The sequence below is a fragment of the Psammomys obesus genome, unplaced genomic scaffold (assembly GCF_907164565.1).
Source record: "Psammomys obesus unplaced genomic scaffold, mPsaObe1.curated_primary_1811, whole genome shotgun sequence".
In the NCBI taxonomy this organism is placed as follows: domain Eukaryota; kingdom Metazoa; phylum Chordata; class Mammalia; order Rodentia; family Muridae; genus Psammomys; species Psammomys obesus.
Window position 1 is genome coordinate 2,577,656 of NW_026596134.1, and position 11,713 is coordinate 2,589,368.

The following is an 11,713-nucleotide window of genomic DNA, read 5'->3' on the forward strand; positions in this document are numbered from 1 at the left end:
CCCTCCTCACTCTGGACCCTGGGAACTGCCTGGGACTGCTTGTCCATGTCTCCCTCCTCACTCATGCAGCCAGGTCACTACACCCTTGGAATTCTCAGGTGTCTCCCTTCACGGACCTGTCTACAGAGAGGCTGAAGGCTGAGCGTCAGGACAGTGTTTCATCTTGCTGTCTCCTCTCATCACTCTACTTGCTGATTCTCCCCTCCTTTCAGATCCACCCTCCATATAACTGTGCGTGCCCACACTGCACGCTCACTGTGTTCCAGCAATGCCAAGTGATTTGTCTTCCCAGACCAGGCAAGCTCCTTCTGTGTGTCTGTTAACATCTTCTAAAATACAATTTTAATCAAAACAGCATGATCTGACTGACATACTGGTAGGTCAGACAGAACCAATGGCCAAGACTGCCCCGGAGACAAATGTAAGCAGGCAACAAACAGAGCTGGGAAGACACACGAGAAAGAACGAAGGTGCGTCTTCAGCCCACAGCACATGTAAACACTAATTCAAAGTACAGCAAAGACCCAAAACACAAGAGCGATTTAGGTAAAACCATAACTCTTAGAAGCGCAGAAGGAGGTCTCATGGCCTTGGATTTGACAGCAAGCTTCTAACTACAATGAAAACAACAAAAGAGACAAATTGAATTTCATTTAAAAATGTACATAAAGGGGATGGAGAGATGGCTCAGAGGTTAAGAGCACTGGCTGTTCTTCCAAAGGTCCTAAGTTCAAGTCCCAGCAACCACATGGTGGCTCATAACCATCTATAATAAGGTCTGGTTCCCTCTTCTGGTGTGGTGGCACGCATGTAGGCAGAATGCTATATAAATAATAAATACTTTAAAAAATGTACATAAAAAAGCATTATCAAAAAAGTAAAAGGAACTGATAAAGACAAAGTATTTGTGAATAATATATCTGGTAACAGTCTGGTAGTCAGAATAAAAAAACTCCTCCCAATAATTCAACAAGAAGACAATCAGGTTAAAAAAATAAGCAGAGGACTTAAATGAACATTTCTCAAAAGACGACACATGAATGGCAACAGGCCGGGGAGGTGCTCAGCACCACTAGCTTACCATGTCAGCACAGGCAGGGCGTTCGAACACATGGAAAGAAGCAACAGCTAGGCAGGATGGGGTGTGTGTGCAGAGAGAAAGGAGAGAGAGACAGAAAGACAGAGACAGAGACGGGTTCCTCAGTAAGTGAAACACACAATTACCAAACCATCTGACAATCCCACCCCTGGGAGATATCCACGAGGACTCAAACAGGTGCAGAGAGAAAAGAATGCTCACACAGGGTCGCATGGCCCACAACAGCCGGAAGGTGGACACAAGCCGGGCATCCTCAGTTGACACAATGACACAGTTAAAGCCTTCAGATGGAGTGTGACCCAGGCAGAAGAGGAAGGGCATGGATATGAAGTCAAGACAGATCCACTGAGAGCAGACAAGTGGCTGCCAGGCTTCGGAAAGGGAAACAGTGGCTGCCAGTTTCCTGGAGCTCAAGCTGAGGAAATGTTCTGGAAGGAAGTGGTGGTAAGGCTGCTCTGCCCTGTGGCATCTCTGCCCCTTCCGGGTCTGATGCTACTAACAGCCATGGTCTGGAGAGTGCCAGCATGGCCTATTGACATGGGCTGGGCATCGAGTGAGAAGTGGCAGGGGCTTCTGCAGGTCAGGAGCTCACCATGAAATAAAAATGATACAAGTCTTAAAACTGGCCCTTGAGCCGGGTGCGGTGGTGCACATCTGTAATCCCAGCACTTGCGGAGGCAGAGGCAGGCAGATCGCTCTGAGTTTGAGGCTAGCCTGGTCTACAAAATGAGTCCAGAATAGTCAAGGCTACAGAGAAAAAACTGTGTCTCAAAAACAAGCAAACAAAACTGACCCTTGACTAGGAGTGTGCGGTGTTTGCTGCCAAGCTGGGGAAGTTCTCATAGACTCGGTTCTTCATTCTGGCTGCCGTCCTGGACTGGAGACCATGGAAGGTTTGCTTTGATCTACTTGGTCAGCTGTGAAAGAGGGCCCAGGATTTGCCTTAGGCTCCTTGTGTTTGACACATTAGTCTCAAACACAGTGTTGCTTATCAAATTCAAATCATGATAGCTGATCTTCTCCTTGAGAGTTCCGTGTGCAAACTATGCCTCTCACCACCTACATCTCTGGGGAACCTTGGGTGGCTGCAGGATGATCTAAGGTATCCTGAGGCACAGAGCAGTTGTCTTCCTGACCTTACCCTCAAGGGGAAGTTCTTGAGAGCAGGGAAAGTAGAACTTTTAGTCGAAGTGGGGAGCTGGGGCAATGAGCCACCCAGGCAGGCCCCTGCTGACTTCTGTTATGACAACAGTGGGGACAGGGACAAATGGCCACTCTCCAAGTCTTACCAACAGACACTGGGCATGGCGGTAAACGCTACCACAGAGGAACAATACAGGTATCAAAAAAGGGTGACGGTTTCTAACAATAGATACACAAAGTCTAATTGTCACTTCTATTCCCCACAACCCACTACACAGCCAAGCAACAGCACTCTCCTAATGTGGAGTGAAATAAATCTGGTAACAGATACATGGTGCTTGCTAGTCTCTGTACTTTAAAATTATTCATTCAAGCAGCAAAATAAGCAACTGGCTTGGTGACAAAGCCTCACTCCTAAACGTCTTACCATATAAGGGATTACTACACTGAACACATAGTGCTTTTCCTTCACTCAAACACTGCACTTCTAAAAATTCACAACTACATGTAAGAGGCTTACTGTGTCCTAGAGTGGGGCCAAGCCACTGGGGTCACGAGAGATTCAAGATGGTGAACAAAGTCAAACACAAAGGACACCTCTTGCCCTGAGCTAGCCAGGGCTGGCTAAGAGTCCAAGGATGGTGACATAACCAACCCCTCTCACTACTTGCTCTAAGTGTTGCCAGTTGCTTGGATCCCCCTGGACCAGGGCCAGAAAGCCATGTCCCTGGCACACAGTGCCCTGTCTGCACCTGCTCTGTGAGATTCCATTTTGTTGGAAGGTAGCATCCATTTGCTCACCATTGTCTAACTGCTCTCTCTACAATTGCACAGTAAGTGGCTGAGACAAACCATACAAATATTTTAGGCCTGTTAAAGCCTAGGACAGTTATATCTGGCCTTTTACAGAAAGTTTTTTTTTTTTTTTTCTAGGCCAACATTTCCTGCTGAGCGATGGAAATAGAGGAAGGAGGCTTCTGATCAGTGTTGACCATAGATTTGAGCAAATCTGCCAGCCCAGTTCCCAGTGGTAAGGATTCACAGAGCGGTGACCTCTGGTAGCAAGAATACTGAGGAGCATGTGTCATACGTGCCCCCTGTGCAGAGCTCTCCACAGCTGCATCTTCAACCAGGAAGTTCCGGAGCCCCAGAGGTGGGGGCCTGGAACCTGTTACAGCAGGATGCAGGTGAGAGGTTAGTTTTTCTCGCCATGCTGTACACAGCCACCTCCTCTACCACCTCTACAGAACATGGATGAACAGGGAAACACATGAAGGAAACACATGCCCCAAAGAAACCCAACAGTCTAAAAACTTAGGTTGCTGGTGGAGGTCCTGGTCCCTCCCAAGAAAGCCCCAAGCCAGCTCCTGAGGCCCCAAAAGCAAGTGGTCAGTGATGAGCCTACTGAGCCCAGAGACCCAGCTGCCTGCGCCGGCATTTCATCCTGTGTATGAATGGAGACCACACACACGCCATGTTTTTCCTGCTGCACAGCAGCTCAGCAGCCAGGTCCAGATCTGCAAATGCCTGCACCTGCTCTCACTTTCCCACTCCACCCTTGGGATGAGGGTCCTACCTTGAATGTCAACTCCTTGGCAAGACTGTCCCTACCACTAAAGCAAGCTGAATATATAGTAAGGATACACTTCTGTACTATCCTAATAAAAAATATCCTTTCTAGTGCTGAGAATTGAACCCAGGGTCTAGCGCATAGTAGGCATGCAAGCACTCCACACTGAACAACATCCCCAGCCATGGATGTTTTGACCTAAAAAAACGTAAACATACAAGAACCCATCTGCAAGAATGACTGTGACGCTGTGTGACTTCTCTTGGGTCTCCTCCCAGTTGCTTGCCTAAGAAAATGGAGTCTTCCTCCATGAGATCTGGGGCAGGCCTATGGTGGATTAGGAGGTAAATGCAGCGCATTCCCATCTCAACAAAGTATGCTCCTTTGCATTTCCTTCTTTCCTCTAAGTTTACCTGTTTTCTTCTCTTGCCTATTTCTCTCTCTCTTCGTCTTTTAAATTTTACATTGGAAACTTGGTAATCTGTATTATTAAAGAAAGCTAATGAAGCTAATTCCATTCACTCATGTTAGAAGTGGCTGTATAAAATACCGTCTGCCCACAGATCGGCTCTGCCCGCGGGACTCTCTCAGACCCTGTGTGTATTGTACCTCTGTAGCTACTAGCCACATGTGGTTACTGCATGCTGAAATGTGGCTAACGCACCAAGGAACTTGATTTCAAGTTTAATTTTCATTACTGTAGGTTGAAATGACATCACTTAATGTGGCTAACTTCTGAGCTCCTCTGCAGACAGAACTAGCATTGTCAGCACTCTCGCCTATAGGCCAGAAAGTGTGGGAAACTAATTTATCTCTATGACATTTCTTAACAAAAACCACAGAAAGACAAACTCAGTGCATCCTGAGTTAAAGCGTTTATTCTCTCCCCGGAGCTTAAATTCTAGGCTTGCTCTCTGACTCCCTCAAGTGGAGAAACACAGGCCACTGTGGACTGAGATGCAGCACTTCTCAGCTAGGTACCTGCTAAGTACTGCTCCCAGACAGAGAGCAGGACGGGGTGGGGGAGACAGAGGTGCCCAGCCTGGTCCCAGGAAGAGGGGGAGTGCCCTAGGAACACACTAGGTTCTTCCCATCACTGAAACTGTCACAGGAGCTGTCTTGTACCTCAAGAAGACATCCTGTGACCTATGCCAGTGGCTGCGCTCTTAGTTGGTGGCCAGCTAGCTCCTCAAGGCAGGGAAACATCTGCTCGGTCTGTGGCTAGCCGCAAGCCTGTGCTCCCCCTGCAGCTGCCTGTGCTCCCTGGTTAGGTTATTTCTCCCACCTCTACCCTGTCTGACGGACCTGGGCCTCTCTGCTTAGGTGCTAAAAGCACCCGGTTTCTTAACTGAAAGCTGCAGCTGGCTTTTTCCAGGAGATGGGCCCCATCTAGGCCCCTCCATTCAACACCAACTAAGTGGAACTGTCTAGAAACTCCCAAGCACACAGTGTCTTCTTAACAGGTCAGGACTGCATTAGTCTTTTTATCTTCCCCAGTCCTCAGCACTGTGCTCACTCCCCAGGACCAAAGATGCCCAGGCCAGAAATCCATCCATCATCCAACTGCTTATCACCTAGCTATAAAGTGTACTATCTTGGAAAATAAAGAAAAAAAAATATATTCTACCAAGAAGCAGTCCCCAAATAAATGTAACTGGGAACTAGAAACACATTTCAGTGGAAATGCCATTCTGAAATGCTTTAAATTAAAACAGACTTCATAGATATTGATAAATGATAGATAATAGATGATAGATACAATTACCACTGAATTTTTAAAGTAAGATCTTTATGACAATTACCCTCTTTTTCAACTAAAAATTGTTTATTATTTAAAACTTTCACAAAACAGAAGAAAAAGTCCTATGTCCCAGGTCGCACATGCCTATAATCTCAACATTTGAGTGACTAAGATAAGAGGTTAGCCTGGGCTACATAGTAAGCCCCTGACTCAGATATAAAGGTAAACAAAAAGAAAACTACTAACTACTATAATCATCTGAGCTAGTATAATGTCACTTACTTTAAATAAAACTGAATAAAGATTCTGCACTGAAATTCCTTTGGGGATCAAAAATAATAAAACAATGACTAAAAGGTTACTTATAGTTTACAATAATGAAAGAGCAAGCAGCCTGAACTGAAGCTCTCCTTTTTCCAGCACTATCTATTACGTGCTGAGGACGGACCATAGGGCCTGTGCACTCGCCAGGCACGTGCTCCGTGCCTGGGCTAAATTTCAAACCTTCTAAGCACTTTTTAAGTCCAACAATGAAATATTTCTCGACCATAGGTCCTAATTAACAGAGTACAAAGATGAATCATGCATCATGTTCAACAGCTGGCCTCAAGGGCCTCCTCTCTTAAGGCAGGCAAGTCGCAGGGAAGCAAGGTGGCTCAAGGCAGTATATAACAAATAAATGACAGCAAAGTACTGCCAAAGTTTAAAAAACACAGGCAGCTCACAATCACCTGGAATTTCAGAGGGCCTCTCTCTTCTGCCCTCTCTGGGGACCAGACACATACAGCACACACACACACAGACAAAACACTCACATAAATAAAAATACATTAAAAAAAATCACACCTCTTCTTAAATTTCAATAGATGAACTTGAGTTGGTGCTAAGGAAAATTGAAAGCTTTCATCCATTTTTTGAAAGCCTGGAAGGGTATTCTTTTAATTTCATTTTTTAAGTTGTTTTACATTTTTATCTTGTGTGTATGTGTGCCAGGGGCCAAAGGCCAATTTGTAGGAGCCGATTTTCTACCATGTGGGTCCTGAGGCAGAACCCAAGTTGTTAAGATTGGCAGTTGGTGCCTTAACTTACTGAGCCATCTTGCCAGTCCTCAGAAGGGTATTCTGAAACAGTTGTCCTTAAAATATCCTGGGGGCTGCTACCAAGAGTCCTTTTTAAAGATGCTCCAAGGGATCCAGGAAGCCAAACTGTCCTCATAGTTAATAACTTGGGCACGACTTATTGAGTTCTTTTAAGTCTCATGCTGTAAAGATTTTTGTGAGCTGTACATGAGCTATCAAAAAGGGCTGAAAGAAGAACCAAGCAGCTAAAGCATTCTGAAAAAACTAGAGCAATGTCCCTCTTTTCAGTGAATTTTCTGAAAAGTTATTTTCACAGAAATGCCATTTTTACTAACATGTAATGAGTATTATTGCTATTATTAGCTGAATTGATGAATACTTAAAATTTTCAGTTTTAATTTCTAATATGAAAAATATGGGCAGATAGCTGTAACCCACCTACACAAAAGCTGTTTGGGTTCTCAGCGCCTTTGAGGAGTGTAAGGGCCTTCCCTTTCGTCTGAGCACTGCTGTTCAGCATAAAAGCATACCGGGGAGAGAGCGCCAGACACACTCTGCAGGCAAATGCACACACTGGAAAGCGCCTTTTCAGTGTGGTGGCTCAGGAGAGGCTCTCCTCTGGGGACATACAGCAATGCCTGCCACTGGCATTTAGTGGGTGAGGCCAAGGATAGACACACAGCCCCCAGAACAGCCTCTAAGAAAGTGCCTGGCTCTAAATGGCTGGTTTAGGGACTAGGTGCCGGCAGTCTGTGTGTCCTGGGGCTCTCACCTATTAGCTGACATTTGGATGGAGTGGGAGCTGGAGGAAAGGACATTTAAGGAAGACCCAGGTGCTTCTGAGGCCCTGAAGCCAGCCAACCCAGAGCAGCTCTTCCATCTGAGGCTGCACCATCTTTCTATGCTCCTAAGCACTGGACAAGGGCCTGAGAAAAGCCAGCCAACCTATGGACGGAGGCTTTGGCCCTTCCACAGAGGGCATCAGATAAGTCCCTAGGTGGCTCTTTCCAAACCACTCCCACAATCCTCTTCCAAGTTATTCAAGAAAGATGCCTGCTCCACAGAAGATGAACAGCCCCAAGTTAATTTTGAAAAATACCTTCATAAAATTTTTACCTATGTTTACATGTAATGGTTGTTAATAGATTAGTGATTACTGTACCACCCAGCCTAACGTAATCCCTGCCAAGCCTCGTCTTACTCTCCTTGCTCCGGTATGCCAGCGGGCAATGGCTATGAAATGCAAAGGAACAGAATATTCATAAAGGTAAATGGTATCAGAGTAAGGCATCAAGTCCGAGGGAGGATTGCTCAGGTTTCTTTCCAAGCACTGGATGTTACATAAGAGATGCTGGAGAGACTTTCAAGTAAAACTGAGCCCGGCATTCCAAATACACAGAGAATGAGACTCAACCACCTTTAATGTGCCAAAACCAAATCATTTTATAAAAATCATGAACACATTTTAAAATGTCAACTTTCAACAAAGTACACAGACTTTAAAAACTCAAAAAGAACGCCATCCAATGGCCTGCAAAATGAATGTCTGGATCTCAGTGTAATTTATTTAAGATTTTAAATATTCATAAAAATGTGCCTAGTCATGTTCCTCTATATCCGAACGCTAATTTGTTTTTTTCTATCCATATCCACATTGTCCAGCCTCAAGTGGCCCATTTTAACCTGCCCGTTAGAAATACACTACAAAATAAACCTGTATCTAGCACTAGACAGAAATGTCTACTTCTAGGACACTTGGGAATAAGCAACAAGTCAAACTTTAACATACTATTTTACAGAGAAGAAAAAAAATGTACTAACATGTCATTGAAGAAATTTCTAGAACAAGGCATAACTGCCTAGTAGGCAGAATTTCTTAGGAAAGTAGGGCCTAATCTGTCCCACACAGGTAAAAAACAACCCTCCACTCTTTAGCTCCCTAAGTTGTCTTAGAGATGAAGGAACAAGTTACGCAAGGTGAGCGAGCATACCGCTCACGGCAAGCAGGACTCAGTGCCCGCGCTCTAACCTCCAGCCTGGAATACCTTCCTGTGTCTCATGCTGTCTTCACTCCAGCATTTTCCTTCCTTATTAAAAGGAAGGCCACGCTCTGGCCAAAGTGTTCTGTGATGTAAACCACTTGAAGCCTTTTCTCTCGTGAGACAAGGGGGCTGCCAGCCAAACGTCTACTGTAAGGGCTTTCCACCTACTTGGCGTGGTATGTTAAATCAATCACAGGCTAACTTCTTGACCCCTCTGCTGGGATTCTTCCCCAAGCCTTCTGGCCGCTCATCTATAGCTGTGCACCTGCCCTGTTCGTCTCTCCAGGCTGTGAAGCTGGAGTGTGGCAACTGTCCAGGCTCGGAGCCCCCTTCATGGGGCCGCTTGTGAAAGGGACAGGATGTTAGAAGGGCTCAAGGAGCAACACGGGAATAGCAAACCCATCTAAACTGTTTGGGTTAAGATCCTCAAATTCAGAGTGATAGGAGAAAAGGGGTGTGTGCAACGATGCCTTAACTCGGTTGCCGAGTCAGTCATACTCAGTAAGTAGGTGGGACTGGAAGAGAAAAAGAGAGTTGAGGGCTGAGGGAAGGAAGACAGTGATCAGAAAGGAAGCCTCAACCCCGAGTTCCCAGGAACTGAAGTGCCTTGACCTGTGTTCCTGCAAAATAATTTACACAGTGATCTGCCAAGGGTCATGTTTACTATGCCATGTTGCCTCGAGCACTCTTCTGAGGAGGGGGTGAAGCGCCCAATATTTCAGTGGTCATTTCAAGCTCTGTGACTCCAGTTCTTAGACAGTAGCAGTAGAAGAGATACAAGAAGACAAGTGAGGCATCACACTGGATACTGCAGGCCACACTCAAGAGCCCTACACAGCTGACAGTAGAGCCCCCAACGGACTTCACAGACACTTTTTTACATGGCAGTGGTATGGGCATCTTTGAACTGGGATGGGTTTTTTCAGGTCCAAACCTAACATTATCTATATGTCCTACCTTTACAACATAGTTCTTTCTGCTAAAACAGGGAGAGATGAAACACACAGACTGATAGTTCCCCCCCCCCCCAACACTAATGGGATACAAGCGTGTTTGAGCAAGGAAGCTTTGGAGAGCAGTAGGAAGTTTTAGCAGTTCTAACAAGGCAACAAAGCACAGCGTACAACCCTGCAAAGCAACCACATTTCTTGTCAAACTGCTGAAGAGATGGCTCTTGAAGGCAGCCAAACACAAGTGTGCCACAGGAAAACGTCACGATCTGCTACACAGAAAGGGCAGGCAACGACTGGCACAGACAATCCTAACTACTGGTATTTCAGGAAACTTTTGGATTTCTGCTTTCAGCTCTAGAGAGGGCAACAGATTTGCTGGGATGAACCACCTGCTGCAGAGGAGGGAGGCTTAGAACACACCAAATGAGAGGGGAAAGACAACCTGGAGCTAAAATAACCCCTGCAGATCATCGACAATTAACTGCAGTTTTTTTCCACCAGGAATTCAACTCATTCCAATGTGCCTTGCAGGAAGGTGAGGCCTAATGCCACAAATCAGAAATGTCTGTGTTAAGATTGCAATGACCCGGCTCTGGAGAAGGAAGACTAATGAGTGGCTTCTGGGTGCCTGTAAGTTAAAAACTGAATCCACGAGCTCTGGCATCCTTGGCCTTGGGCGCTCTGATTCCAAGACAATGAAATACAAGAAAAGGCAAAAGAAAGTGGCAGCCCTGCAAAGGCCCCCAGGGCCCAACTCGATTACAGATCACAGATTCCGACAAATGACCCAAGGGGTCATTCCAGATATTCCTGAGATAAGCCAAAGCCAGGAAGCAAGAAAAGTCAAAAACTCACCAATGAGGATGGGGGAGCTGGAGGGAAAGGAAATACAAGACTGTAAAAGAAAAGTACCCAAATTAGAGCTATCAAAAACACACCCCCAACTACTTAGTTGAAAAGGACCAGACACCAGCTGAAGAGGCTAAGCAAGGACCAGGGCAGAGTCTCTGAGAGCCGCCTGACCAACAGAAAATGGAGAAGGGCAGACCCTAAAGCTGAAGGAACATGAAATTGAGCTAGAGGCTCCATTTAAGACACAGAGCTTGAGAATCATTAGAGGCCCCAAAATTATCTGTAAAATGTCAGTTTCACGGTGCGCACTTCAATAAAAGGGGAAAAAGTAAATAACTCATATGAAAACACTTCATAAAGTCTCGTAGGGGTACACACTTTAGGAAACTTTGTCTTTTATTGCCCTCTGCGTTAGACCCTAGATTGAAAGCTGCTCAAGAAAAACAATGAGTATATGACAGCAGTTACCTCTGGGTCTACTGTGTCTTGTCCTTCTTTTGAACCTTTTCCACTTTTCACCGGTTTCGGTGGTTCCTAGGAATGATCACAAAAACAAACAAAAATAACCAATGAGTGTTCTCAATATTTGGACCGCTAAGCCTCGGCTCAAATGCACTTTCCAAAATGATTCATTTCACTTGAGAGCTTCTAGTGGCTTTAATACGTCAGCAGCAAACTACATCATATTGAGTATATTCACAGAACCAAGAGCCTTCAAATTCCGTTTCTCTTCATGTTCTTCTCTTGACGGCTGTGTTGGGGGGCTGGGGTGTGAAAACTCCAGGCAGGGACAGATAAACCCAATCTTAGGCAGTGCTTTCGGCCCATCCCTTTCTTCCTCCCACCCTTAAACCTCACCAGTGAGGGTTTCTGGGGCGAGCCTGGAACGCTCCAGCACCCCAGCCCCCGCCACGCAGAGCACTGCACGGAGCATCCGCCGCCACCCAGAGCGACCGTGGCACCTCAGTGCCACCTCAGAGCCGGGGCGGCCTCCCCAGCTCCGTGCAATCCTGCCAGCGCCCTGGGCCCGCCCGCGAGGCTGGACGACCTGCCGCCCCGCCCCTACCCGCCGTCGCGGGGACCCCCCGACCCGGTGCCGGAGCCCACCGCCCCGACTCACTTTCTCCTTCTTGTTTTTATTCGGCATGGCTGGTGCGGGCCGCCGCCGCCGCCGCCCCTGCCGCCGCCCGCCGCCACCGCCGCTGCAGCAGCAGAAGCGCCCCCGGCCCGGCCG

General features: G+C 46.5%; 1 protein-coding gene across 5 annotated transcripts in view; it reads right to left on the reverse strand.

The window, feature by feature from the left end:
- The window catches only part of Ppp2r5c (protein phosphatase 2 regulatory subunit B'gamma), a 129,264-nt gene extending 117,580 nt beyond the window's left edge, over window positions 1-11,684 (reverse strand). For 3 of the 5 annotated variants that reach the window (XM_055592722.1, XM_055592721.1, XM_055592723.1), the window contains exons 1-2: window positions 11,600-11,683; window positions 10,948-11,013 (exon numbers count right to left, since the gene is read on the reverse strand). In XM_055592722.1, coding sequence (XP_055448697.1) covers window positions 10,948-11,013; window positions 11,600-11,626 — 93 coding nt within the window. In that variant the 5' untranslated portion in view covers window positions 11,627-11,683. Of the gene's footprint in view, window positions 1-10,947; window positions 11,014-11,599 lie in introns of all 5 variants that reach the window. The other 2 variants (XM_055592720.1, XM_055592725.1) reach the window with 2 other exon arrangements.
- Between the last annotated feature and the right edge of the window lie 29 nt (window positions 11,685-11,713).